Genomic DNA, 27,904 nt, shown 5'->3' on the forward strand with positions numbered 1-27,904 from the left:
CTTTCCTTGTTTTTTTAAAGTTACCAAGCTGTTGGATGAATGGGTGAGACAGTGGCACACTAGGTACTGTATAGAAGAACATGGGGAAACGGAAGGACAGGGAGCCAAGGAACAGCTTGGGAATCCAGAAGCACAAGCATAACCAATTACACCATGTCCAAAATATGCTTCCCTCATTAGTAAAAGAAAGTTGAGCTGAATTAGTGATGGAATATTTATGTTGATTATAAATAAAATGGTTCCAAAAGTGTTCATACATTTCTTTTTCACCCTTGGTAATAATATATGCATCAACAGTAACAACACCCTTGTATCCTTTAACCCTCCCTTCTTCCCTCCCCGTTATAAAATGTTCCCTACCAATCAAATCTCTCTGTCTCTCTTTACAAATCCATAACAATCTTGTGTTCTTATGCTAAGAAAAATACAGTGCAAATTTTGCATCAGTATAGCACAGTGCTACGCTACAGGAGCAGATATTGTAAGAATCATAAGGTAAGCACATTATTATTTTCTATATTCCTCATAGTTATGTACTATTTGCATTATATGCTTACTTTATGGGACTAATTCATTTAAGCAGCTCTGTATAAACTTTCAAGCATTATTTTTAAATGAGCACAAAATAATATTTTATGAAATAAATAGATTTTTAGTATCTTTTAATATATGTCATACATATTCAAGGATATATATATTCATATGCCAAATGTTGTAGTGTAATATAAATGCACAGGGAACATTTTCATGTGATTTCTCAGATAGTAACTAGCATTCAACAATATATATAGCTATACATATTCAAACAGTATAGAGCTGTTTAAAATTTGTGGGAGGAACCACAAAAGTTTTCCAGGCAATTTAGCAGTTGAAGAAAATCGTTAATTTCTTTTTTGAAAATTATGAGCTGGTTCTGCAGTCATTTTACACTATGAATTTTCATTTTAGCTACCTATTTAGTGAATTGGCATACAAATGAGTAAATGTCACATATTCTTAGTAAAAACAGATATTTAAATATTCCAGTGAAATCTACATTACAGTATGCGTGTTTCTGCCGAGTCCGTCAACCCATGATGCTGTATATGCTTGTACAGTCAATACTGACTTTTCACCCAGTCCTACTTCAACTTCAACCTTCTTCGTATGTTTGAGGGAAATACATCTTGACTGACCGAATAAAAGTTACACATTTGGGCTTTGAAATAGAAATACCACATAACAACAATAAGGAAACCAAGTATTGCTGTTCAAGGGGAAACCTAATGTCACCTTCTGTGGCAAGGCACCATATCAGAATTACATATTACATTCTTAGAAATGTTAAGCCTACTGCCATTAGTTTTTTATGTTATCATGTGCTTACACAGAGTTCTTTGAAACCACAAAAAGTATGCATTTGCATTTGCTACATTTCATAATGTCACACATGTTTTGTGTTATTCTCATCCTTTGCAGAAAATCTATTACAGTTTTCAGCCATCCTGGAATTACTTTTTTCAAATGATTAGTTATCACCTCTACCTAATTTTCTTTCCTTTAGATGTTTCTAACATCTCTCTTGGAGCTTGTGCGTTTTAGCCTTTGTGTCACTGCCGTAAGAGGTTAGTACTGACAGTTAAATGTTGTTTTAGGCATATAATAATGTATACAATAAGACTATTACAATAAGCCTACACTGTAAACCCGAACAGTATGACTCACTCATAAGAGTAGAGTGCATCATAATTAAAGTCTGTGAAATAGTTAGCCTGACATGAATCAATTAAGTACTCTCACGTGAAATGCTAGTTTTGGCCTCTATTTTTCCTGAGTGGTACAGAATTGAAACCCACTATTGAATATCTCCCAATGTAACCTTGAGCAAGGTACTTAACCTGAATTGCCTAAGTAAACTGTTCAATTGTATAAATAAATACTACGTAAAAATGTTGTATAAGTCCCTCTGGATAAGAGTGTGATAAATGCCTGTCCTGTAATGTTGCTTTTGCCCACTTATCCACTTATAGAGATCATATGAATAAAGTATACTAAATTCAATTAAAATTAATTATGGTAACAGTGTTGTTTAATTTAATATAAGTAAGACGAATAAGTAGACTTACCTTTTGAGGGAAGAAAGAGCTAAAATTTAAAGTTATTTTAACATGTTTTAAAGTACTGTGGATACAAGGCAGTAAGTCTGCGTACAGAATTTTTTCAATCAGTTTCCACAAAACCTCTAAGTAAAATGAATAAATTCGGGTTTACAGTGATTTAATCATGCTATTTCCATTTATACAATACATGTTGGCTGCTGTAGTACAAGTAATAATCAAAGCAATATTTCTCACCAAATGCCTTGCATTGTAATTTTGTAATATTTGGAGTGTGGTGAAAAGATAAGCTACAAAATAAATATAATCTGTTTGAATGCAGTGTACTAATGGGGTATACTTTTTCTCTGTCATTGATGGAAATGTGTGCATTCATGTTTCATGTTTCACTTCTTTTAAACAAGTTTACACAATTTATACAACTTAATTGTATAATTAGCCAGGTGCTCTCATTATAATCATTATCACTATAATTATGTTATGTTCAAGCTTGCTTACTTGGAATTTTTTTGACTTGTCTTGGACAAAGCAGACCAGCCAAAAAGTATAAATACTTATTCGTTTGTGAATAAGGTTTTGCCAATAATGGACTACATAGCATCACAGGTTGATGACACAGATTGATGGTTGAAGTTCATTCTAAAGCATTTTCAGATCCTGGTGGAAAAGTTTATATAATTACACAATATTTCATTTCTTCTTATCCAATGATGCTAATGAGGTTCTTTGTTTCTGTCCCTATAGGATTCTTACAATCAGATTCATACACAAATAAACAAGAAGACAGTACTGATGGTGAGTTCTGAATCATTCCAGCGATTTCACCCAATAAATATGAAATCACATTGTCATACGATAATAACACCGAGTGACACTCAAATGCAATCTGCTTTGTCAGATGTATAATCAATTCACTTTGCTATGGTCTGTAAGACACTTTAGATGACATATGCCTGTGTCCAAGGTAGTTAACAAAATGGAAGCCACCATATTTCAGATAGTTCAGCTAATGTTTGGTAATAAGGAAAACAGATTATACTTTAGGAACAATAATTATAATAGTCATACAATTTGGGAGCGGCATCATTTCATTTATGACTTCACTGAGGCATTGATCAAGGAAAATATTCCTCTTCAAAAAGCAGTTTCCACAAAATTATGTGTATTATGGTAAATGTATTATCCAAGCAGGGAAATAAGGTATATGGAACACCTGAGAATTGCATTCAGGTGGGAAGCTTGTTCTCTATCAATAAGATTGCCTCTTCAGCTTTGTAAAACCAAAGGGGGAATCAGTACTCTGCTGCAGAGTACCACTTTAAATACATCTGGTTTTTTGAGGCTTGTGGAACTGGAGATGGACATTACACCCATCACCACTGAACTGAAAAAGGACTTTGTTGGAAGACATTAATTATTTGGAGAAATGGCTCTCATTACTCAACAAGGCAAGAGTCTGATTTGCCTCATCTAGTGGTTTGAGAATTGGGAAGGCATAATTCATAAAAGCAACAATAAACTTGAACAGCTGATGGATGTATAATTGAACACTGGCTCAACACATTTATGGCACAGATAGAACAATAAACTATCAATGTATTGGCACGTTCAAGTATAAAAAAGTGTTCCTGGTGGATATTTACTTCCATATCATCTGATACACTACACCAAATTCAAAATAGAGGCCTTATCATCCCCATGGTGGTCAAGGGACATACCTTGGTGAAAGTGACATACTAATTACATAAAGAATATAGCTGCATAAATAGTCCCAGTTCATCAGTTATATGCCTAATCTGCAGACACTGCAGCCTTCCAGGGCTGGAGTTTGACACCTGTTTTCTAGAGAGAGAAGGGCTAGGCTACATGAAGAACTGCAAAGGAGGGGAATGAAGGAAATAGGTCTCACTACATTTTAACCAATCAGAAAATGTAGTTGTGTCTATTTAAGCCTACCTATTTTTTTTTGTTAAAGGATAAATTCATAAGATCAAGGCCGCAAAATCCTGTTCCAGAAGATCTACCATCCTGTAGGTTCATTTCAGCTCTCATTTGGCATACCTGATTCTACTAATAAGTAGCTCTATCAGGGTTTGATGAGGTACGGCCCAAGTGCAGAGTAAACCTCGCGGTTGTATGCCTCCGGCAACCAGTAAAACGTGTTTTGTGAGGTCACAGTGACCTTGACCTTTGACCACCAAAATCTAATCAGTTCATCCTTGAGTCCAAATGGACGTGCCAAATTAAAAAAAATTTCCTCAAGGCGTTCCTGAGATATCGCATTCACGAGAATGGGACAGATGGACGGGACGGATGGACAACCCGAAAATATAATGCCTCCGGCCACGGCTGTGCTGTTGTAGAGGCATAAAATCACAGAAAGTCCAAAAGGTATATTTCCAACAGAGGCTTTAATTCCAAAAATAAACAATGAACAAAAGTAATGCCACAACGGGCAAATCCAAAAACTCAAAAATAACAGAAACAAAACATGCATGGGAACTTGAAACACAGAGGAACTAGAAAATACGTGAGACACAGATGAACTCACAACGAGGGCAGAAAACAGTAGGATCCAGTACTGAGTGACAGAGAAGCAAGACTTTTATACACTTGAAGACAATCATAGAAAACGAGCAGGTGGGTGCGGAAAGTAACAAGACAACGAGCAGATGTGTGGAATGTGATAACAATTATCCCATTACCACAACAATTAAAAATAACCAGACATGAAACGCAGGCAGACCAAACTAAGGGACACGAGACAGGACAAAAACTATGGGGAGGCAGCAACAGAGGGGGCACAATTGTGACAAGCTCAATGAGATCTCTAGCTGTGAATGAGGTGATCTACAGGAGATCTCCAGGAACAGTTCGGCAGCCCTGATCTAGATTCTGATCTACCGAAATTTCAGTAGGTGGCAGTAATGCTCAGTAAAATGGTTGCCATCCGGCAATAAAAAAAACCCACTAACCAACCAACTTGCATCCTTTTGCTGCGCTGATGACAACCCAGAAGCTTTCCCACTATCTTATTTGAATGCTCATAACAGCAAAAGCCTAAATACAAGGTCAAACTAACCAATGTGCTTGTGCATACAAATATGCCTAGAGATGCATACTCTATTACTTGGCCACCCTAACAGTGCCCTAAATATGAGGCGCGTGGTTGAAACAGTCTCCTAATAACTGTGTCCTCAAAATATGTATGTATACTAAACATACTGTGATGGGCAGTATACATAAAATATCCTCCATAATATTTTTCAATACTGTGGAAGTGTCATAAGATGGCCCGCCCTTGTAGGTAAATCGTCCCGCCTATTCCTCTCTGATTTATTGGACCCATAGATCGCTCTGCCTCCTAAAAAGCATGGTTTATTTCCTAAAAAGTATGCTCTCAAATACAATCAGCAAAACACCAGAAATAAGTATGTTATCCAGGGATTTTAGGTACACTACATTTAGAGAACATTTTTTCCACTTAACAACTTTCTCATCCAGTGTACTCAACTTATATAACTTATATACTCAATAGCAGGCAAGTAAGCTGTTTCGGACGTGGATTAAGATGCTTGTGATGAGTCGCGCGTTGTTCCAAATTAAAGTGTCCATATGAAACCATAGTCATGGTTTCTCAGTCCGTGACAGTAACAGTCCATAGCTCTGGTCAAATAAAATGGACTGCATGTATACAGCGCTTTACAATTGATGCCTCGCATTCACCAGAGCAGTTAGGGGTTAGGTGTCTTGCTCAGGGACACTGCGACACACCCAGGGCGGGGATCGAACCGGCAACCCTCCGACTGCCAGACAACCGCTCTTACCTCCTGAGCTATGTCGCCCCAAATAGCCTACTGTGACAGACTTGTAGCTCTATTACAGTTAGTCAGCATATGCAACATGCCAAGACCATTTTTGGTGTTATGGTTATTGGTGTAAAAACACATGATTGACCTGGCTTTCACTTTTGTTTTCATTCAGAACATGACTGGTGCTATCAAGGCTGTGGTAAGATGACTTACTGAATGCATAGCATTTTTCATATTCATTTTGTCCAGTAAAGCAAGAAATATCAGTAGTCCCTGCAAATGCCTTCATGAATCTGTCATATACACATATACCACAATACTTTTATTCATACTAATGAAATTACTCTTCTCTGTCACTGTCAGAATACACTTCATCTCGCTGGCAAGAACTCCCCCAGTCTCAGTGTGGGGGAGACAGGCAGTCACCCATTAACATTGATACATCTGAAGTGATTGCTGATTCCAGCCTTGGTGTCTTTAACTTCACCAATTTCTCCAATCCGGACAGCATGAAGTATCTCATCAATACTGGACACTCAGGTACACCAAATCATCATATGCAGTAATCAAATGGTCAGAAATCTCAATCATACTAGCAAGAAAAGATAAATAATTAAAAATTAAATCAAAACTTTAATTCTAGCTACTCTCACTATCAAAACTTTAATTCTAGCTACTCTCACTTATAATTTACTTTTTTCTCCATTATTATGGTATTCATGCAGTTGTCTTCCATATTTTTGAGAGTTACAGAAAGTAACTGTAGTCATTTTAACTGTTCTACTGTATCACTTTAAATAGTGGGAAATCACACCCCATTACCATGGCTACCATGGAGAAAATCAGACTACTGGTATAGTCAATGAATATAACCACAGATACATCCATAACTCATTTTCTATAGTGCTAATGGGTCTATAGTAGTAGAGTTTGTGTATATCGTAATAGTTAAGGAAGTGGGCTATCATCTCCTAAATTATGGGTTCATCCCAATTTGAAATAGAATGTTTTTATTCTGAAACTTCTTATACTGCCCACCACGTGAAGATATGGTACTGGCCTGCTGAAGACCATGATGCTCACTAATTAACTTTATATTTATATTTTACCAGTCAACATGGCATCTGTGGGATGCCAATCAGAAGTGAACTTCGGAGTTAACAGACATAAAGACCATACCATGATGTACCTCCAGCTCCCATGTTTAGACATAAAAATGTTAACCCCCACATGCCTTACACCTGCCATTGTAGTCTGAGGATCATCAAAAGCTTAACAAAGTATCAAAAATATCTGTCACACATGGAACCTGTCAGGGCCGCTTCAAAACAAAAACTGAAACAATATCAAAAAACCTCCAAAATGTTGAACTATCCCTGTAAGGAGATCACAAAATCTACATTCACACCGCTTGGTGAAGGTCACCCAATTCCGATTTTTGCTCACATGTGGCTCTGATCAGATATGTAGCCTATTCTGAACGTGTAAACTGGAAAAAGAGCATGGAATCGGATATTTTCAGATCCGTTTTGGGTCACATTCATTTGAGGAAATAAATCCGATAGGATTGTAATAAACAGTTTCCAAAAACGTATTTTGATGCGCATTTTGCTATTTATGGAAACAGCAAAATGCGCAAAAAGTACGTCAAATTCGCAAAAAAGTTTTTACGCTCGCTTGAGGTGGTTATTGCCTTTTTCGAAAAAGAGTTAATGCGCAAAATGAGAAATGGAAACAGTTTTTTCGAATAAGTTCTGATGTAACGAACATTTAAGTCACATGACTGATCAGCTGTTTCCGTTTATTCTGTTTACTCTGTTTATTACAGCCATGTGTAACTTAGCCTATACCGCCACCTTCTGGCGTAACTACGCTTTGCGTAGCCTGGTTCATTCGCTCCAAACCAGTTAATGGAAACGCTCTTAATTCGCATTTTCTTTTCTTTTTTTTTTCTTATTTGCGATATTTTAAAAGTTCGCTTAAAATTCGCTTGACAATTTAATGGAAACGTGGCTACTGATCGTAATTTCCCAGACATGGCGATTCCATCGAGATATGCAAGATTCGCACGTCATTCAAAATACGATATTCTCATACTTTTTTCGCATTTCAATGACGTGTAACGTAATGAAAGTAGAGTTGCGTGCTTAAAGAAATTAAATGCAGGACGAGGTCTCAGGCCGGTGGACAAATATCGAGGTTAGGCTACATGCTTTTTTAAGCCTGGGGCGAAGAGTCGGGCCAAATATACGGAATGTTCGTTGTGGACCTAAGATTCTTCGAAAAGCAATAGTTTGAATTATTATTTCTGTCTCGTTTTGAGTCCATTACAGATGGACTGTGGCGGCGTGGTTGTAGGCCTACTTTCGTACCTGTAACCAAACCCTCGTGTGCACATACGGGTTTGTTTTAAGTGTTAACCGTGATAACACAGCTATCGGCTATGGGTCATTTTTAAAGTTGATGTAAACATAAGCAAAAAATCGAAACTGTTCATCAAGACCTGTGGTGTAAATGTAGCCAAAGACATTTTTTTTGCTGTCATTTTGGTGAGGTTTCTGTTGCTGCTATATAGCTACAGCCCAGCAGGTGGAACCATTTTGTAAAGATGCTGAAAACATCAACCATTATAGCTAAACAGCATATTTTTAAAAAGCAGTTCATCTTTATGTGATGTGTAGTCAACAAGGCTCTATGCATATAGTCCGTATACTTTTATACTGTAATATGTAAACTTTTATTTACAGTAATAATGTTATTCTTACATTTGCCTTTACACATTTCTAAAAAAATATAATTTTACAAACACAAAAAAGAAAACTTTAATTTGCATAGACCTCATTAGTTTAAAAAAATGTACCTCCGAGGTGGCGCATAATTGTGTTAAAGCTATATCTGGTTTTATTTCATAACCTTACTTGAATCTTAAAAATAGAACTCTCTCTTAGTGAAATGTGTGCTGGAGGAGAATACGGTGGAGATAGAAGGAGGTGGTCTGAGCGACAAGTACTCTGCCGTACAGTTCCATTTCCATTCGGGGGATCACCTGTGGCACCCAGGATCTGAACACTTAATCGACGAGGACAGGTACCCAATGGAGGTGAGGTCTGGAGAAGGAGTGAAGAGGGAGTGTTCTGTGTCCATACTGTTAGCTGCTGGTATTTGATTGTAACCCTGGCTTAAATTCTGTTGGACTATTCACACTGGACGAAACACATATTTTAGGTTGTGTGGGAATTTGTGTATTGGGGAGAGTAGGTATAAATGTAACATATCAATGTAACACAGTCGATAACGTTTTGTACACTGCTGCTACAGTTGCCATTTCAGATTTGTACATGTGCAATTCAGTCCTCTACCAGTAACAAAATAAGGCAGCAATTTGGCAACCTTCAAGGGAGATATTTCTAAATAAATATATTCTATTTCTATAAATAAATATATATAAAGTATTCAGACCCCTTCACTTTTTCCAAATTTTGTTACATTACAGCGTTATTATAAAATTGATTAAATTCATTTTTATTCTCATCAATCTACACACAATACCCCATAATAACAAAGCGAAAACAGGTTTTTAGAAATTTTAGCATTTTATTAATAAAAAATGAAATATCACATTTACATAAGTTTTCAGACCCTTTGCTATGACACTCAAAATTGAGCTCAGGTGCATCCTGTTTCCATTGATCATATTTGAGATGTTTCTACAACTTGATTGGAGTCCACCTGTGGTAAATGCAATTGATGGGACATGATTTGGAAAGGCACACACCTGTCTATATACGGTCCCACAGTTGACAGTGCATGTCAGAGCAAAAACCAAGCCATGAAGTCGAAGGAATTGTCTGTAGACCTCCGATACAGGATTGTGTCGAGGTACAGATCTGGGGAAGGGTACAAAACAATTTCTGTAGCATTGAAGGTCCCAAAGAACACAGTGGCCTCCATCATTCTTAAATGGAAATTTGGAACCACCAGGGCTCTTCCTAGTGCTAGCCGCCCGGCCAAACTGCGCAATATCGGGGGAGAAAGGCCTTGGTCAGGGACGTGACCAAGATCCCAATGGCCACTCTGACAGAGCTTCAGAGTTCCTCTGTGGAGATGGGAGAACCTTCCAGAAGGACAACCATTTCTGTAGCACTCCACAAATCAGGCCTTTATGGTAGAGTGGACAGACAGAAGCCACTCCTCAGTAAAAGGCACATGTCAGCCCGCTTGGAGTTTGCCAAAAGGCACCTAAAGGACTCTCAGTCCATGAAAACAAGATTCTCTGGTCCGATGAAACCAAGATTGAACTCTTTGGCCACAATGCCAAATGTAACTTCTGGAGGAAACCAGGCACCGCCAATACCATCCCTACAGTGAAGCATGGTGGTGGCAGCATCATGCTGTGGGGGTGTTTTTCAGCGGCAGGAACTGGGGGACTAGTCAGGATTGAGGGAAAGATGAACGGAGCAAAGTACAGAGAGATCCTTGATGAAAACCTGCACTAGAGTGCTCAGGACTTCAGACTGGGGCGAAAGTTTACTTTCCAACAGGACAAAGACCCTAAGCACACAGCCAAGACAATGCAGGAGTGGCTTCGGGACAAGTCTGTGAATGTCCTTGAGTGGCCCAACCAGAGCCCGAACTTGAACCCGATCGATCATCTCTGGAGAGACCTGAAAATAGCTGTGCAGCAACGCTCCCCATCGAACCTGACATAGTTTGAGAGGATCTACTGAGAAGAATGGGAGAAATACCCCGAATACAGGTGTGCCAAGCTTGTAGCGTCATACCCAAGGAGACTCAAGGCTGTAATCGCTGCCAAAGGTGCCTCAACAAAGTACTGGGTAAAGGGTCTGAATACCTATGTAAATGTGGCGTTTTAGTCTTTTATTTTTAATAAATTTGCAAAGATTTCTAAATCTATTTTTGCTTTGTCATTATGGGATATTGTGTGTAGATTGAGGAGAATAAAATGAATTGAATTCCATTTTATAATAAGGCCGCAACATAACAAAATGTGGAAAAAGTGAAGGGGCCTGAATACTTTCCGAAGGTACTGTTATACATTGTTTTACTAGCAATAAATCAAAGCATACATCACTTTTAGCAGTAATTTGCCCTTTAAAAGTTAGCATGGTTTTCTGAGTCAGTTTTAGCATGAATTGTTTGCTAGGTGACCAGAAAAACGTCCCCTTCTGTATAAATGTAACTGCTATTGCTATTATGCCGCCTTTCGGTAGCGCTTTTTGCTGATATTTGTTTATAGAAGAGAGAAACGTGGGGGTTATTATTATTATTATTATTATGATTATTATAATCCAGTGGAATATAAAAATTCAAATAGCATGTGCTGCAAATCCCTGTATCATTGTTGAGCAGTCTCCATATATATTGTGGTTTTTTATGTTGGAAGTTGTTTAAGTTTGTGTTCTGTATTATGTAGATGCACATTGTTAGCCTGAAGAAAGGACTCTCAGTGGACCAAGCACTGACTGTTTCAGAGGGAATTTCTGTCCTGGGATTCCTTATCAATGTATGTTAAAGAAATGCAGTACAATCATATGAAACACTGGATATCTAGTGCTGTTCTTTTATGTAGATAACAGCTGCTAATCTGCCTTTTTTGTTTACCTCCTACATATTTATAAAAATATTCATTTTTTATTTTATTTTTACTCATACTGGCAACAACACTACAAATGTATAGTATGAATCTGCTGGTTGTTTACTAGCTTGTTTGATTATCACACCCATGACATGCCATAGCTATTTGTGATATCACAGCTAAAGAAATACAGAATAATAAACTACCATCAGATGCCTGTTTTAAAGATTCTTGAATCTTTAAAATATAATTCAGCACAGTGTTACAAAAATGTCACTGGGATTTTTTGTCAATGTTATAAAATTACCACTACATGGAAGCTACATTGTCAGAATGTTTTGTGTTAGTTGGGTATCTGCTACATAATTCGGTGAAGTGCTCCTTAAATGTGATGAAAGGAAAACTGCATTTCGGAGTTCACATCCAGTCATTTTAAACAGGACTTGTTCTTCAACCAATCATTTGAATGGGATATAGTAAAAGATACTGAAATGCCAAAAGACTAAAAGCCAAAAAGCATGTAGGGAGCTAGAAACAAAAGTGAGATGACTGTTTACTCAATAAGGACTACAATGCTACAATTCCTCACCTCTCTTTTCATTGATTTGAGATTTCTTCCCATTTTAATCTTCATGTCTTTCCCTTACAGGTAACAGACGAAGATGAAACACCTGAAAAATGGAAAAATTTGACGCCATACCTTATTAATATAACTGAAAACAGTAGGTTGAATGAAGGCCAGCCAATCTGCATTCAGTCTCAGTTATAGGAAAAAAAACTACTGATTTAGAAGCAAAACAATGACATGAGACCATATCAGCCCTCAGTAATTATGGGTGTGAAGCAGCACACATTGATATATTTTGTGTTAATTGGCAAAAAACGGATCTAATTCTGAATAAATCCAAACATCCTTCTCCTTACTTTTCTCCATGTCTCCATTAGACTCTACAGTTGATATCAAAGATTCAATATCCATTGATGACTTGCTGGGAGATGTGAACCTCACCAAGTTCTATCGTTACGAAGGTTCACTGACCACCCCTCCTTGCAGTGAAGTTGTGGTATGGACAGTTTTTCAAGACCCAATCAAAATCAGCAGAAATATGGTGAGTAGTATAAAATTAAGAATGGGCTTCTGCTGGGGGCCAAGCTTTGGTAGATGGAGGAAAACGGTAACGGTACATTATGGACATTATGGAGGTACATTTGTTCCTGAGGACCACTTCACAGACTCCTTGTAAGGGATTTAAGCTGCATACAATTAATGTTTCACCAGAATAAAAAAGTAACCCTGTAATCTGTAATATCTACACTGTATGATCAAAAGTATCTGGGCGCCCCTTAGTCTAGGGCAGTTTTTCATGGTTTGGGCTAGGCCCCTTAGTTCCAGTGAAGGCAAATCTTAATGCTACAGCATACAATGGCATTATAGATGCTTATGCGCTTCTCCAACTGTTTGGGCGAGGCCCTTTCCTGTTTCAGCATGACAATGCCCCCAGTGTCACAGCAAGGGTCATGGTTTTGTTGAAAACAGTGTGGAAGAACTTGACTGACCTGCACAGAGCCCTGACCTCAACCCCATCCAACACCTTTGGTGTCAGTTGGAAGACCAACTGCAAGCCAGGCCTAATTGCCCAATCAATGAATGCTCTAGCTGCTCTAGCTGAATGGAAACAAATCCCGGTAGCAATGCTCCTACATGTGGTATAAAGCCTTCCCAGAAGAGTGGAGGTTGTTTTAGCAGCAAAGAGTGGGTCAACTCCATATTAATGCATGCCATTTTGGATTTCAGGTAGTGTATGTGCTACTATAGATAACTTCCATAAAAGCAGACAGTAAGGAACCAAGTGTTCTGAAGACCAGACAGGACAGATACCTTCGTTTTATACATTGTTAAAAGACAGATGGCCATCATCAGAAACAAATTATTTTGCATGCACAATAACAGGGAGAAGAAAGTCACCAAAGTGGAAAATACTGATAACAAGTGATAAAATACAAATAGATAAAATCCCTAACCCATAGTAGCAGCTTCCAAACACCCCACAAACGGTTTTGTAATTAAATCAAATTTTCACCAATACTTTTAATGTACTCAAATGACAGAAATGCTTCAGAAATATTCAGTTATGCATAGTGAAATAATTATATATATATATATATATATATATATATATACACATATGTATATATTTGTATATGTGTTTATTGCTTTGCTTGATGTACAAGTGAATTGATTTAAATGGAGATTTGCTTACTAACGTAGTTGCCTTGTTACAGTACTTTATATTAAACTCATTTAATTGTAGAAAAAGAATGGGTTTGGGTTATATTGGATTATATTTTTAAGGTTATAGTTTTTTTCTCAGTTTTGCACCATTCTTTTTGCTCAAAATATAATTTTGAGGTTACAAAGCTAATACCAGCAATCATATCAGAGTACATTTTGTAAAACATAAGCTTTAAACAGGTGATTCTTGTAAAAATAAAAATGGCACAGTTGTTCATAAAAAAGTAAGTGTGAGGCCTGTCCTGTTTCAAATCATGAGCAACCATTGATGAAAAGACACTGGCCTGTCTCTTTATACATCATTCCCCCTCTTGCCCTCTCCCACAGGTGGAGCTATTCATCAGAACTTTGAAGTCTGTTAAAGCCTATCGACCCAATCAAGATCTCAATGGTCGTAAAGTCTATGCGTCTCCAGGAATACTACAATCACCAGGTAAATAGTGCACTTTTACTAAAGAAATGTATGGAATGCATTACTAATAAAAAACCTGATTGACAGTGTAATAATTCCTGTTTCTGTTTCCTCTGTTTCCTTTCTTTCTTAAGGGCATTCTTGGTGTTACAGTGACCACTGTGGTAAGAGAAGCAATAGCAAACAAAAACAGAATGTGGTTCTGTTTCCTTCAGTCAGTGTCCACAAATTGCAGTAATCAATAGTTTCTTCTTTTTTTAAAAACCAGGAAGACCTCATTAAGATCTAAGTCACTTTTACAAAAGGGACCTCGCTTAACTCACAAAGTTACAAACAAAGACAGTCAACAATCAAAATGACTACAATATGCAGCGGTGAGACAATAATGTAAATAATAATTGGCAGGCATTAATAATCGCAGCATGCTTCAATCAGCGTCTCATAAATTACAAGTTCATGATCGGCAATTGGAATTTGCATGCCTAGCTTGAGGCTTTTTGTAGAATATTACATCTGTGTAATGCATAGTGGCTAAAAAGTAATCATTCCAGGTTGTAGCCCTATCGCCCCCTAGTGGTATGGACACTGGGGTCCACAGAATGTTGATAAAGCAAATATGCACAGTTAATTAAAAAATTGGCCAAAAACACACCGCAAATTCAAAGTCAACACCTGAATCAGACTTCTTTCTGCCAACAACGCCACTTGCTCCCTTGCCAGCAATCAGGGCAATAAATGGCAGTAAAATAAAAGGAGCCTCCCCATCCCCCGATCACTTATTATACAGTAGCCCACATCATAAAACTTTTTTTTGAACTTTCTACAGTTATCTGGTCTCATTTATTTTTGCATGAAAAAATCATATACCCTTTCAGCTTTCAGAATAGTACCTCAGATCACCAAATAAATAATTCAGAAAAAAGTTTCATATGTCTGTACGTAATGTACTTACATTACATTCACTTTCGAAATATACAATACTGGCTCCTTTGTTATGTGCATGTGTCTGTAGTCCAAAAGGCCTTGGCTCGTAATCAAGCTTACGCTGTTAGCTAAGTTGGCTGCTATTTTCAACTCTATCTGACAAGAATCCATTTAGAACAGCGCTGGTTTATCTGACCACCCCATGCTCTCTTTAGTACAGTAGTATTTTGTATAGCAGACGTTTGCTTATCTGAACAGCAATAGGTTTACTTTAAGTCAGTCAAGTTGCAGAACAAATTAAATGAGACTGTAGCCTTTCAAAAGACCTCTCATTGGTGTCCATGGGTCCAGCCATTCCCAAGTAATTTAACTGCGTACTGCCAGGGGGGCTCTGCATCATGAAGATCGTGCTGATGGTGAGTGAATGCGCACAGCCGAAGCCAACTAGTTCTCCTAACAACTTGCCATTGTGCTATAAAATGTATTTCTAATTATGGTGGATCAGAGAAAAAGGTTTTATGTTTTAAGAGCTTAAAAAGCGGATCTCAATTAGAGGATCATTATTATGTTTATAATGTGGAGGTTTGCTCAAAGGTGGGTTCCTAGACAAAATTGACAAAAAAAGTGAGCTTAGTGTTCTCCTTATTATTTCTTCTTATTCCACATCAACATTCTGTATGCCACTTGTCCAACAGCTTTTCACCAAGACCTAGCAAGTTTGACTAGTAGTTCAACTGCTTGTACTTTTTGTGCAGAGTGCAGATATTTTTTAGATGTTCACAATGTCACATCAGATAATTTTCCATTGATTAACACGTTCGGAATGTGAACAACACACTTGCAGCTGCAAGCTTCAATCATCACCACCGCTGCCATAGCTACAGACTGTCTCTCTCTCTTTTGCAAAGCTTCTAATGGACAAATTCTCTGGCAATAGGTGGTTGACTTTCGCAGCAGTAACATTAGAAACAGCAAAGTGCATTCAACCCGGACTAATAAACATTTTTCAGTCATAATTCCTGCCAGTTAACACACACATTTCAGCATTGGACGTAGGGCTGCCACTAACAACTATTTTTCTATCGATTAATCTATCGACTATTTTACCGATTAGTCAATTAGTCTAAACAATTAATTTTCCTCCAAAAAAATCTAATTGACCATTTAATTTAAGTTCATTTTATTTTGACAACAACAAACTGTATGTGTCATTGTATAATGCAGCACAAAACAAAATGAAAACAAAGGTTTACACATTAAAGTGCAAAACTGTACGTTTAAACTGGCAACTCCAACATGATAAAAATAAATATAAAAGAGGGCTTATTATTTAAGTCAGTAGTGCAACTGCAAAATAAATCCAGGTTTCTATTAAACCCCTTATCAAAGTAAAAAATTTAGGTCTGCATATTAAACAAAGTGCAACATGTTTAGAGTGTAAGAGACAATGGTGTCCAGCTCAAAGTCCAACTCAAATATTGGAATCAAATGTCTGTTAGACATCTGTTCTTATGTAAGAATGTCAACACATGTTCTGGACATCTAGCTCTTTTCTTGGAAACTTTCCACTACCAACCAACGCTTACATCACATTGTGAAATATCCACATTATATAATACCACTGACCTATTTAAAGACGCTCAATTTCAAAAATAACGTATATAACCAAAATATTTTGAGCAGTAATACTTACATAGCAATGATAAAATTTTATCTTTGTTCAGATAGAGACAGAGACAGTAAATAAATGACCGTTCTATCCAGAAAACGATGTCAGATAGGTGTATCAGCAAACATATGGCTTAGCTATGCTCAGAAGTCCTCAATAATAATAGTATTTTCCAAGAAATTACGAGAAATTGTTGACAACGTTTCGTTAGGTACAGCGTCTTTTACTGCTACCACAGAGTGAATGCTTAAGTGAATGCCATGATAAGAAAATGTTCGGTTACGCTGACCTAAAAAATGCTATTCCAGAAGCAAAATTAGACATATTATACATCGTTAGAAAGCTTATACTCTCACCTACTGAATAAATGATTGTCAATCAAGCCAGACTGTACTAAAAAGAGCGACAATGCCGTAAACAACACGTGTGGTATTACGCACAGCTATTTTTGGAACCGAGTCCGACTCTGCTGCAGTCGCCATGATTTTTAAAAAACTGTAGCGTTGACTGGAGCCGACCAATGACTGGAGCCAAAACCGACCGACGTTACGTAGCAATTACGTAGTTATATAGAAGAAAAACATTTGTTATAATGAATTGAAGCGTTTTAGAAATCAAAACGGTAAATTCATTTTAATAAAAACAAAAAAAAACGATGCGTCGGTTTAAAATATTGATGTCGACGCATTTTCAGCGTCAACGTCATCGATTATGTCGACTAATCGTGGCAGCCCTAATTGGGCGTAATGTTAATTCTTGTAAGATATTGATACTTAAAAGATAATTGATTCTCCTTTCTTATCTGTTCAAAATATGTGATTTTTAGTGAAGAAAATTGGTTTTTGTGGTGTAGATTATGTGTTCAAAACATTATTCAAAATGTGCAATTTGGAGAGGTTTTTGGACCTTGATCTTGGGAAAACCCATGAAAAATTTCACTCCTTTTAGTTATGTACAAAATTTGTTTTTGCAGTGGTGGGAGAAACTGGGGGGTGAATTATTTTGATGCTAGGTCATGTGAATTTTGTGAAATAAACAGTACAGTTGCATTTTTATGTACATTTTGTGTATAGCATGAATAATTCTGCACATATTTCCTAAATTTTGATACATGGACTTAATGGCACACACGTCCCAGTTCAAATGATGGCATAAGCTCTCTGCTGTATGTTGCCACAAAGTTGTAAGGCTTTATTTAAGAGTAGCACACCCTGGTGAAAATTGCCTTTATAAATGCTTCGGGAGAAAGGGTTAAACAGGTGGACTGACAATTTTCTCTCTATCTCTGCTAGAATACAGCCCCGCTGACTGGCATATGCTCCCAGGTGCTGAATGTGAGGGAGACAGACAATCACCCATCAACATTGACACGCAACATGTGACCTATGACGAAAGTCTCAACAACTTCACCTTCACCAATTTTTCAGATTTGCACACTATGAAGTATCTCACCAACACTGGCCACACAGGTAAACAGCCCACTGTTCTTTCACAACTGAGCATGGTTACAGTGCAGCATTAATATCAAGGGTTCATTCCCAAGTATGGCTATGGTATCACTTTATACTTTACTATAGTGACATGCAGACCAGTGAAAAAGAATGTTTTGACACAATTGTATACAATATTAATTTAAAAAATGAATCAAAATCTGCTTAATGGCTGCACTCCCTCTCAGTGAAATGTGTACTGGAGGAGAATATGGTGGAGATAGAAGGGGGTGGTCTGAGCCACACGTACTCCACCATACAGTTCCATTTCCACTGGGGCACAATCGATGACCATTCCAATGGCTCTGAACACACTGTAGACTCAAAGAGATACCCAATGGAGGTGAGAAAGAGAACAAGAATTTGTGCATGAGTGGGTCTGTGCAGCTGGATGATTCGTATTTCAGTCTTGTAACTGTAATGCATTGTAAGGTGCTTTTGTTTCTGTAATGACAAGCTGTTGTGAAAATTATTGAATGTTGTGTTGTATTATGTGTTTTTAATACCTATATATTATATATTTGAGGTGACATAGACAGCTGAATAAGTATTCTGTGTTGGACAGATGCACATTGTGAGCTCCAGAAAAGAATTCTCTGTGGATGATGCAGTGAAAGACTCAGAAGGTCTTGCTGTACTGGCATTTTTTATTGAGGTACATTACACATCCATCCATCCATCCATCCATTATCTATACTCGCTTATCCTGAGAAGGGTCACGGGGGGGGTGCTGGAGCCTATCCCAGCATGCATTGGGATACAGTCTTTGTATACATATCAATGTACATACCAAGCTGCATCATATCATTTTTTTTTAGCATCTTTCTAAAAAGCCACACCCACTGAAAGTTCAATGGCTTACTGCAGCCATGATTCTTTAGCAAGGCAACTTTCTTTGAACAACTTTTAAAAATAACAGTCTCCTGAACATATTAGTGCAAGCTGCATGCCAATATGTCAAACAGCCTTGGAGGAGATGTCATTTAAGTGTTTTACAAAAAATCCAAAATGGTGGACTTCCAATATGCATGATGGACTCCTTGTGGCATATTTTTTCACTGTGAATAGTTGTACTTATGTGCCAAATTGTATGACTCTTCATCATATGGGTCAGGAGTTCAATGCTTCCACATTTTGCACATTCAAGAGTCTGTTACAGTGCTATCATGTGGATGATTGGCACCATATTAACTGGGCTTGCACTTATATTAACCCTCTACAAAACCTACCAAATCTTGTGAGGTTTTGTCAGTCTCTGTTGATATTACAGCCCTTTGTGTCCAAGACTGGCAGAATAAAAAGTTAAAAATAAACCATCTAAAATGGCAGCCAATTAATGATGCAAGTGAAGTGACCCACAGGGATGATAAATGTGTTTCTAATGAGGGTATCAATCAATGTAGATAGTTCAAGTTATCTGGGAAAGAACTGTGATTTTATATGAATTTTAGAGTTTTTTCATATATTCAGCTCTGTAGCGCCACCATGTATTTTGATTTGGCCAAAACTGTAGAGTTGAAACCTTTGTGTGCATATTCCAGGTTACATCCTGTTTTGGCAAACCATTTTTGATTTATAAGCATTTTTGTTAAAAGCCACACCCATTGAATATTCATTGGCTTACTGTGGCCATGTATTTTGGCATGGCAACTTTCTTTTAACAGATAACAAATTAATATTAATAATAAAAAAGAGCAAAAAGAATACAGTTCCAGCAGCCTCACTGCTTAGACCCCTAAAAACATATTAGATCACTTGTCATTACTTGTGCTGTATTATTGTCAGAATATTTTATGGGACTATTTTTCTTGTACATTTGCAAATAATTTAAGGAGACATAAGAAAAAAGGTTAAAATAAAATAAGAATAGAAGGCAGTAAAGTGTTATATGCTGTCCTGGACGGTTCAATTTTAATTCAGTTCAATTATCACCTCAGTTCTCAGAATATATTGAAATTCAACACAAATTAAATGAATTTGTTGAATTGACTTGTATGAAATGGACTTGACCCCAACGCCAGTGTCCTGATTCTTCTACCTTTGAGTTTTATATCAATGAGAGGGTAAAAGGTTCAGAATTAAAATGTACACATCTTAATATTTCATTTTCACCTCCTTTTGTGTTTTTTGTTACTCAATCTGCCCAGGCAACCCATGAGAAAATGAATCAGAAGAGCTGGGAAACTCTGACCTCATACCTCTCCCACATCATAAAGAAAGGTGCGGCAGGTTTATTTGTGGTTTCCCTTCAGGGAATATTAAACACTACAGTTAAATTTACCTTGGTGTTCATGAATAAATCCAATCTGGTGTCATGCGTTTTTAATCTGGCACTAGACCAGGGGTGGACAATTATATACTTTTAGGATTAAACAGAAGTTATTCCACCTACTGGGTGTTACACCTTACATGCTCTGGCTGTTTGTGTTCTTTTTTCCTATGACTTGAATTGAAAAAATAAATATTGAATCATACGAATGTCTAACAATGTATAAGAACATCTAATCCCAGATAATGTATTTGTAAAAACTACATATGCTAACACCCTGTCCTGTTCACACCCTAAAATAAGTCATAAGGGATAATGGCATAATGAATAGGTCTTCTCTTTCATTGACTTTTGTGCATTTCTGTCTTTGTTAGATAGCTCTGTGGAAATGTCAAGCCACATCTCAATTGATGACTTGCTGGGAGATGTGGATCGGTCTAAATACTACCGCTACAACGGATCCCTGACCACCCCTGACTGTAATGAGGCAGTGGTGTGGACTGTGTTTAAACAGCCAATCAAGGTTAACACAGAACTGGTAAGGAAGCATATTCTATTTTGTAGTTGTTACACATACAAAATAAATGACAGCCTGCCGATTAAAACAAGTTTTGACTGAAGGGAAAAATTAGTTTTAATCATATACGCGATAATGATTATATCAAGTTATAGGCAGTCAAGACTTTAAGGGAATTGAAAGCTCAGTTGTATGATAGAAGACCTCAATATGACACAATACATTGGCAGTGTACACTTCTGGCTATCCAGTAAAAGTCAGGAAATGTTTTTATTTATTTTTTTTATTTCATGTGGTGCATTAAGTAATTATTTCTTGAACTATGCTTTTTTGCTATATGTTGTCATTTTGAGGACGGTACAATTTTCACTAGCACGTCTATGGGGATTTACTTTCATTTTTTTTAGCAGTGAGCTAATCACTAGTTAAACAGCAGTTAAGCTAATTGTGCATGGTTCATAGCCCGATTCCTTGGTAGGCTACACCTGTTCGAAAACAGCTATTGACTTGCTGCCGTTCAATATAATTGTCCCAGAATCTGACAAACTGATGAGCACCATTTACTTACAAATGATTTCTTTTGTTCCTCTTTTAAGTCTTCAGCCTACTACCCAATGTTCACACAACTTCTTGTTAATACGTGCAAACAAGTGTGAGGGGATATAACTCATATTGGTAAATGGTAAATGGACTGCATTTATATAGCCCTTTACAATTGATACCTCTCATTCACCAGAGCATTTACGGGTTAGGTGTCTTGCTCAGGGACACTTCGACACGCCCTGGGTGGGGCTTGAACTGGCAACCCTCCAACTACAAGACAACCGCTCTTACCTCCTGAGCTATGTCGCCCCATTGCGACAGTAATCAATACAGCCCTGTGTGTGTTACTTGACAGGGTTATTATTATACATTTTTATTTCAGTTTTCACCACCTGTTTGTGTTTTTTGTAAATGGCCACGTGATACCGTAACACGTGATATTTTTTTACGAGGTTATCATACCATGATAATCACACATTGTGACACCCCTATTACATAGTTACATTTTTTCACTATCTAATCTTATTGTTCTCTTTCGCTCTTATCCTGATGTCTATCTTTTGTTATTCAGAAATGGAAACAGTCATTCAATGTTTTTATGAAAACAAACAAAAGGACCATGTATCAAGGCCCCCCTTTGGCTCCACGCAAATAAAGTTATACGTACAGTTAGTCACATTTCTTTTAATTTTGTTTTAGCAGACATCTGCCACAAATGTAAACACCACGAAAATGCACCACACCCCACATCAGTGTTTTTTAAATGCTGATGTGAAAAGCAAACACAAGTGGTGACAAAACTGTCACTTTACTTTCCGTAACTTCTAACAACAGGTCTTTCCTCTTCTTGCTGGCAACATTCCAGGCAGCATTCATGAGTGCTAGATTAGGGCAAAGTAATTATGCTCCTGACGGGTGTGTATGCAGGTTTTTGTTTCCACCAGTTACCTTGACTAAATTGGCTGTGTACACAAACAGCCTTTGGCTGTCATTGATGCGCTTATCAAAAGATGTTGCTAAAATGTCAAATGGCGTAAATGTTATGGCTAATTTAGTAATTAAGGCCAGAATTCTCGCATGACAACCAGAAACAAATAATGCCCTAGTTACCTACCTCTGGTCTAGATACACCACGTTTATGTTCATGTCTAGTTTGTTTTATTTTTAATTTAATTTTTAATTTATCTTTTATTTAACCAGGGTAGTCTGACTGAGACTAAGGTCGCTTTTACAGAGGAGTCCTGCTACACAACAACAATAAATACATCAACAAAAAAATACTAACATGAACATGAAGTTGTAGATACAAAAGTAAACATTTATATGAAACAAGTGCAGATTTCAGTTTTGAAAGCCTAGTTTAGTGATTTGAATTTGGTAAAGGGGAAGATGGACTGTAGTTCACCATTTTTTTGCACTCCATGGGGGCATAATCACTAAAAGCCATTTTACCAAACTCCAAAAGTTTGAGGCACAGTCAGAAGCAAATTGCTGCATGAACACAGATTATATTTAGAAGAACAATGGTTAAGAAGTCCTGATATATATGGTGGAAATACTTAGCATTGGATAGAAAATGCAAAGCAATGTGAAAAACTGTATCTAGGGTATGTAAAGTGTGAAAATATAAGTGTGAAAATATAAAATATCACCATAGTCAATTATAGGCAGGAAGTTCGCAACAACCAGTTTCTTACTGTATTATAAAACATAATTTGTTTCTAAAATAAAAACCTAGCATTATTTTAAACTTTTTCTACAAGGTTTTCTACATGAGTTTTAAGACAAAGTGTGTCACCCAACCATATGCCAAGATATTTATATGATGTAATTTGTAGCTCAATCAGATCATTCTGGAAAGAAAAGATTTTTGCTGGTTCTTAATTGCTTCTGACACAAAGTGAGCACAGGCACAAAGAATGGTGTCATCTTCATAAAAGTGGATTTTAGAATTTTTGACTGATTCCAGAAGATTATTAATATAAATGGTGAATAGTATATGGCCCAGAATGGAACCCTGAGGGACTCCATTAGCGACTCCAGCCATCAGTGGCCATCAATACAGACATTTAGGACAGATAGTCCTAAAATCAGCCAGCTGCCTTCATACTCAGGCCTAAGGTAAGCAGTTTATTTATTAAAAGAGAATGATTCACTATATCAAAAGCTTTGGATAAGTTGATGAATAAGGCAGCACAATATTTTGTTTGCTGTCAAGATTCTGGACCATGTCGTTAAAGACTAATGGCCAGCTCAGAACCCAGACTCAAAGGGATTAAGACTGTTGTTGACCTGAAGAAAATACTTTAACTGAGTTTTTGCTAATGATTCCAAATACCTTTGAAAGCATTGATAAATTAGATATGGGGCCGTAATAATTAAGATTCGACTAATCACCGCTTTTCAAGAGAGGTAAGATAAAAGCAGTTTTCAAGACCACAGAGATACTATTTGAGAGGATGGGGAGGTTAAAAATAGGAGTGACAGGCTCAGCAATGAGATCAGCTGTGAGCTTTATAAAATAAGGATCCAGACCCTTGGGACCGGCTGACTTCTTAAAATCAATGCCTTTAAGAGCTTTGAGAACTTCAGGAACAGAGAATCCATCACCAGGTTCAGTAGGTTCAGGCAGTAGTGGCCTGATGACCAGGATAGACTCTATAAAATAACTGCCCAGCAGAAATAAAATGTTGATTAAAAAGATTAAATATGCTCTGTTTATCAGTAACAAGCCGTGAGTCATTACTGATGTGTTGTGGCAGTGAAAATGAAGTGGAGGTGTCAGCTAGAGATTTTAGGCTCTTCCAAAATTTGGATGGGTTGTTCATATGTTCTGAAACATGATTAAGATAAAAAATATGATTTTGATTTCTTATGAGAAAATTGCACTTGTTTTGAAGACAACAGAACTTCAGCTAGCAGGAAGCAGAGTTTGACTCTCTAGCCTTTGCCCATGCAATATTACACTCATGAATAAGGTCTGAGCTCTCTGCTGAAAACCTCAAACCTACCCTTACAAATGTGTCCTGCAGAACCTCAAACATACTCTTAGATATGTCCTTGGCTCCTTCATGAACCATGATCCCTCCCAGCTCTGGGCTGGACCTTGTCTGCATGGTCCAGGAGATCTCCTACCTGGGCACCAGGCAGGCAACACAGCATACAAGAATCCTTGTTGTGTGAACAGACTATGCTATCGACACCTTTAATCACTGAGTCCTCCACTATCACCAACTCCCTTTTCCTGCATCTTACTGTCACCCAACTTTCTTTGAAGAACATACAACTTAGTTCCTGGAACTCTATCAGTTGTGAACTGTGGAGTCCAGCAAGCTGGCCCTTGAGATCAAGGATTGTGCTCTAAAGATGCTCAATGAGCCGGCAACGGTGGCTGATGAACTCACCCTGGAAATCGCTTTCCAGAGGTGCGATCATCCTGCAACCCTCACACAGCTTTCGCCACATTCTAACCCCCAAACTATCGCCTATCTCTCCTTAAGTCTAGATAGATTGTTGTTTCTTCTGGATCGAGTACTGCACCAATAGAACCTTATGGCTGTCCATCTCAGGGAAGCATTTTTCTCATTGCTTTGTCCATATATATGGCTCCTCCCTGAGACTGTAAATATCCTCTGTGAGGCCTTTAAGTTTCTCCATTGGGTACTTCAACCCCATGGTTCCCAGAGCAAACCCCAGTGCTTCATCAATCCTGGGCCCAAATAATTCAAAGGCTCGTTCATGAAGCTAACTGCACCCTGACTGGGCAAGAAGCAAAACTTTTTCTCTGTGGTGCTACTGGGTGGCAAACGTGGATATGGTTGCAGATAAGTGTGAATTAAGCCGCGTTTCCACCGCAGGAACTTTCCCCAGGAACCAGGGTCTAAATTAAGTTCCGGACTTTATTTTACCCCCAAAAAAGTCCCAGCTCAGGGGCTAGTACTTTCGAAAAGTACAGGAACTTTTGGGGTGGGACGCAAGCGCTGAATATTTCTGACTGGCCGAGTACTCGCAGCATTTTATTTCAACCGCCATTTTTTTAAAAATCTGCAGCCGCAAATAACTTGAATTCAGACATTATGTTATGCGGCACAGTAGCCTACTTTTGGTTATTGCCTGCCAACATCTACAGATGAGAAATTAGATTGAGGATTATTTTGTGTGCTCTTCTATCCTTTTCTTGCTTTAGAATTAAGTCTGTTTTATAAAATATTAAGCATTCATGCTGGGACAGCATATCACGTACCAAAACATTCAAATGATTTAATTCAGTTGCTGAATATTTTCGTCCAGATTTTCTTTGTTAGCCCGTTACAATTGACTCAAAACGCTTGACACGGTTATGTGAGGTATGCGGTAGTTCTGCGAAATTTACGTTGGGGATAGGGCTACAGTAAAAGCAAACGGGAAAAAAAATCACCTTTCGCACTTTTTGTCAGGGTAAAATAACAGGTTAATTCTAGTAATCGTCCCTTTTGCTTTTTCAGACGGCCACAATTTTACTCTGTGATTCTTCAATTCCACAAAAAGACCAGGAAGACTAGACATACGGACTCTAATATTTATGGTGCATGGTTCGCATCTGGAGGGCACGCTTCAAGTATTTAGCTAGTCCGCTAGCAGTAACTTTAAAAGATGAAAGCAAACGGTGGCTGTACCACTGCAACATTAATTTAAATTTTCACGCAAGTCCGAGTTTTCATTCTATTTATTCTTGTCATTTTGCGATTATATGGAAATGACGATGACAGTCAAATTAATCAATTCAACAGCCAGTTGTTTACGATGTGTGAATGTTTTCTGCTATGTTGTTACCAGTTATTTGTGGAATGTGAATGCATTCTGTCACCTCGGATGTCAAGACATGAAAGTGAATGTTCGCATAAAAACATAATGAATGTGTTTGAGAGGATATATAAAACAGTTACAATCTGTCTATTGGTTTGTTATATCCTGTTTGTTGCATAATAACGGTCCAAGTCGAACTACCAATGAGAGTTTTGCTTGTAAAATAATATGCACAAATGGCCACGGAAAAATATTTCAATTTCAGGTGATTAAATCGATACAAATGAATAGCCTACTAAAGTAACCATATATAGACATTATTGGTAACCCGTTGTATCAGTGGAATAAACCCCTCCGGGCTGTCCCGTTATTGGAAAATAACGTACTTCAGTGGCAGTATAGAGTTACAGAAGAAATCATAGGACAGATGGACCGACGACGACGTCGCTTTTTCATACGTCAGCGGACTAATTTGCCTAATCGTTGCGGGACTTTAGACCGCAGTGGAAACGCAGACAACAGTGGGCTGAAGGAACCTTTTACTTCCTTGAAAAGTAGTTCCTGGGACTAAAAGTTCCAGGTATTTTGGGTGGAAACACGGCTTTAGACTTGTTTAGGCCCATGTTAAGTGCCAAATCCACCTCTATTCTACAGACCAAAATATAAGCTATAACATACTCTATAATAGTTACAGCCATGGTTGGAATGTACCTGTGAGTCATGTTGTCGTTTGTCCCTAGAGCTGCTTTGCCTTGTGGAAGGCATGTAACACGTTCTTGATTCAATTCATGGCAAAGACTACTCAGATGTCACCTTCATGCCACCCTCGATGTCTTGGGCTCTGCTATTGTTGTCAGAGGTGCTGTCATTTTGAGACTCCTGAGTGGCACAGGAACCTGGGGCATGAACCATGGTGTCTGAATCACATGTTGTAAAAGGGGGTGTTGGTTAGGTTTGTGAAACCTTTCCAACTGGCCAGAATCATTATTTTAGTCTGACAGTCTTGTTTTGACATATTCTATATCGACCTTACATTTCCTCCAAAAGAAACCCATCTATTTTTTAAAACTCTCCTGTTATATTGTTCAGAATGTATCAGTTTCAGACTGTAATGTCATTAAAATTCCTATACAGTTTCTCACCTTGAAACTTGATGATATCCTCTTTCTTTTTCCTGATAGTGTGCATACCACAAATGATGAAAGTTGATAGCATGTCAGTGATGGCTAAACAAAGGTTTCATCTTCCAATATAACATTTCATTTTAGATGGGTATTTAAAAACTTGTGGATTATACTTTGTCAGAGCACAGTGATAGGATTGTCAAGAATGTGACCTCCTCAAACAGACTAAGATAAGAGAAACAGGTTCAGCCAGAATTACTTGCATTTATCATCTACAGTAACTTGCTCTTATCAGGTACCTTTTGTACATAGGATACATTTTGTACAAGTTATGCATAACTTAAGTAAAACAAATGGAGCAATGTAACAGTGTA

The 27,904-nt window shown here is 37.6% G+C and overlaps 1 protein-coding gene across 4 annotated transcripts in view; it reads left to right on the forward strand.

The window, feature by feature from the left end:
- The first annotated feature begins 381 nt into the window (after positions 1-381).
- The window catches only part of LOC118220220 (carbonic anhydrase-like), a 46,065-nt gene continuing 18,542 nt past the window's right edge, over positions 382-27,904 (forward strand). For 3 of the 4 annotated variants that reach the window (XM_035403967.1, XM_035403969.1, XM_035403971.1), the window contains exons 1-16: positions 382-495; positions 1,544-1,604; positions 2,841-2,891; positions 6,081-6,107; positions 6,272-6,448; positions 8,857-9,008; positions 11,343-11,432; positions 12,154-12,226; positions 12,450-12,613; positions 14,125-14,230; positions 14,344-14,373; positions 18,095-18,271; positions 18,481-18,635; positions 18,858-18,947; positions 20,440-20,512; positions 20,936-21,099. In XM_035403967.1, the coding sequence (XP_035259858.1) occupies positions 1,544-1,604; positions 2,841-2,891; positions 6,081-6,107; positions 6,272-6,448; positions 8,857-9,008; positions 11,343-11,432; positions 12,154-12,226; positions 12,450-12,613; positions 14,125-14,230; positions 14,344-14,373; positions 18,095-18,271; positions 18,481-18,635; positions 18,858-18,947; positions 20,440-20,512; positions 20,936-21,099 (1,590 nt within the window). In that variant the 5' untranslated portion in view covers positions 382-495. Of the gene's footprint in view, positions 496-1,543; positions 1,605-2,840; positions 2,892-6,080; positions 6,108-6,271; positions 6,449-7,905; positions 8,108-8,856; positions 9,009-11,342; positions 11,433-12,153; positions 12,227-12,449; positions 12,614-14,124; positions 14,231-14,343; positions 14,374-18,094; positions 18,272-18,480; positions 18,636-18,857; positions 18,948-20,439; positions 20,513-20,935; positions 21,100-27,904 lie in introns of those variants that run through there. The other variant, XM_035403968.1, reaches the window with a different exon arrangement.

The sequence above is a fragment of the Anguilla anguilla genome, chromosome 2 (genome assembly GCF_013347855.1).
Source record: "Anguilla anguilla isolate fAngAng1 chromosome 2, fAngAng1.pri, whole genome shotgun sequence".
Taxonomy (NCBI): domain Eukaryota; kingdom Metazoa; phylum Chordata; class Actinopteri; order Anguilliformes; family Anguillidae; genus Anguilla; species Anguilla anguilla.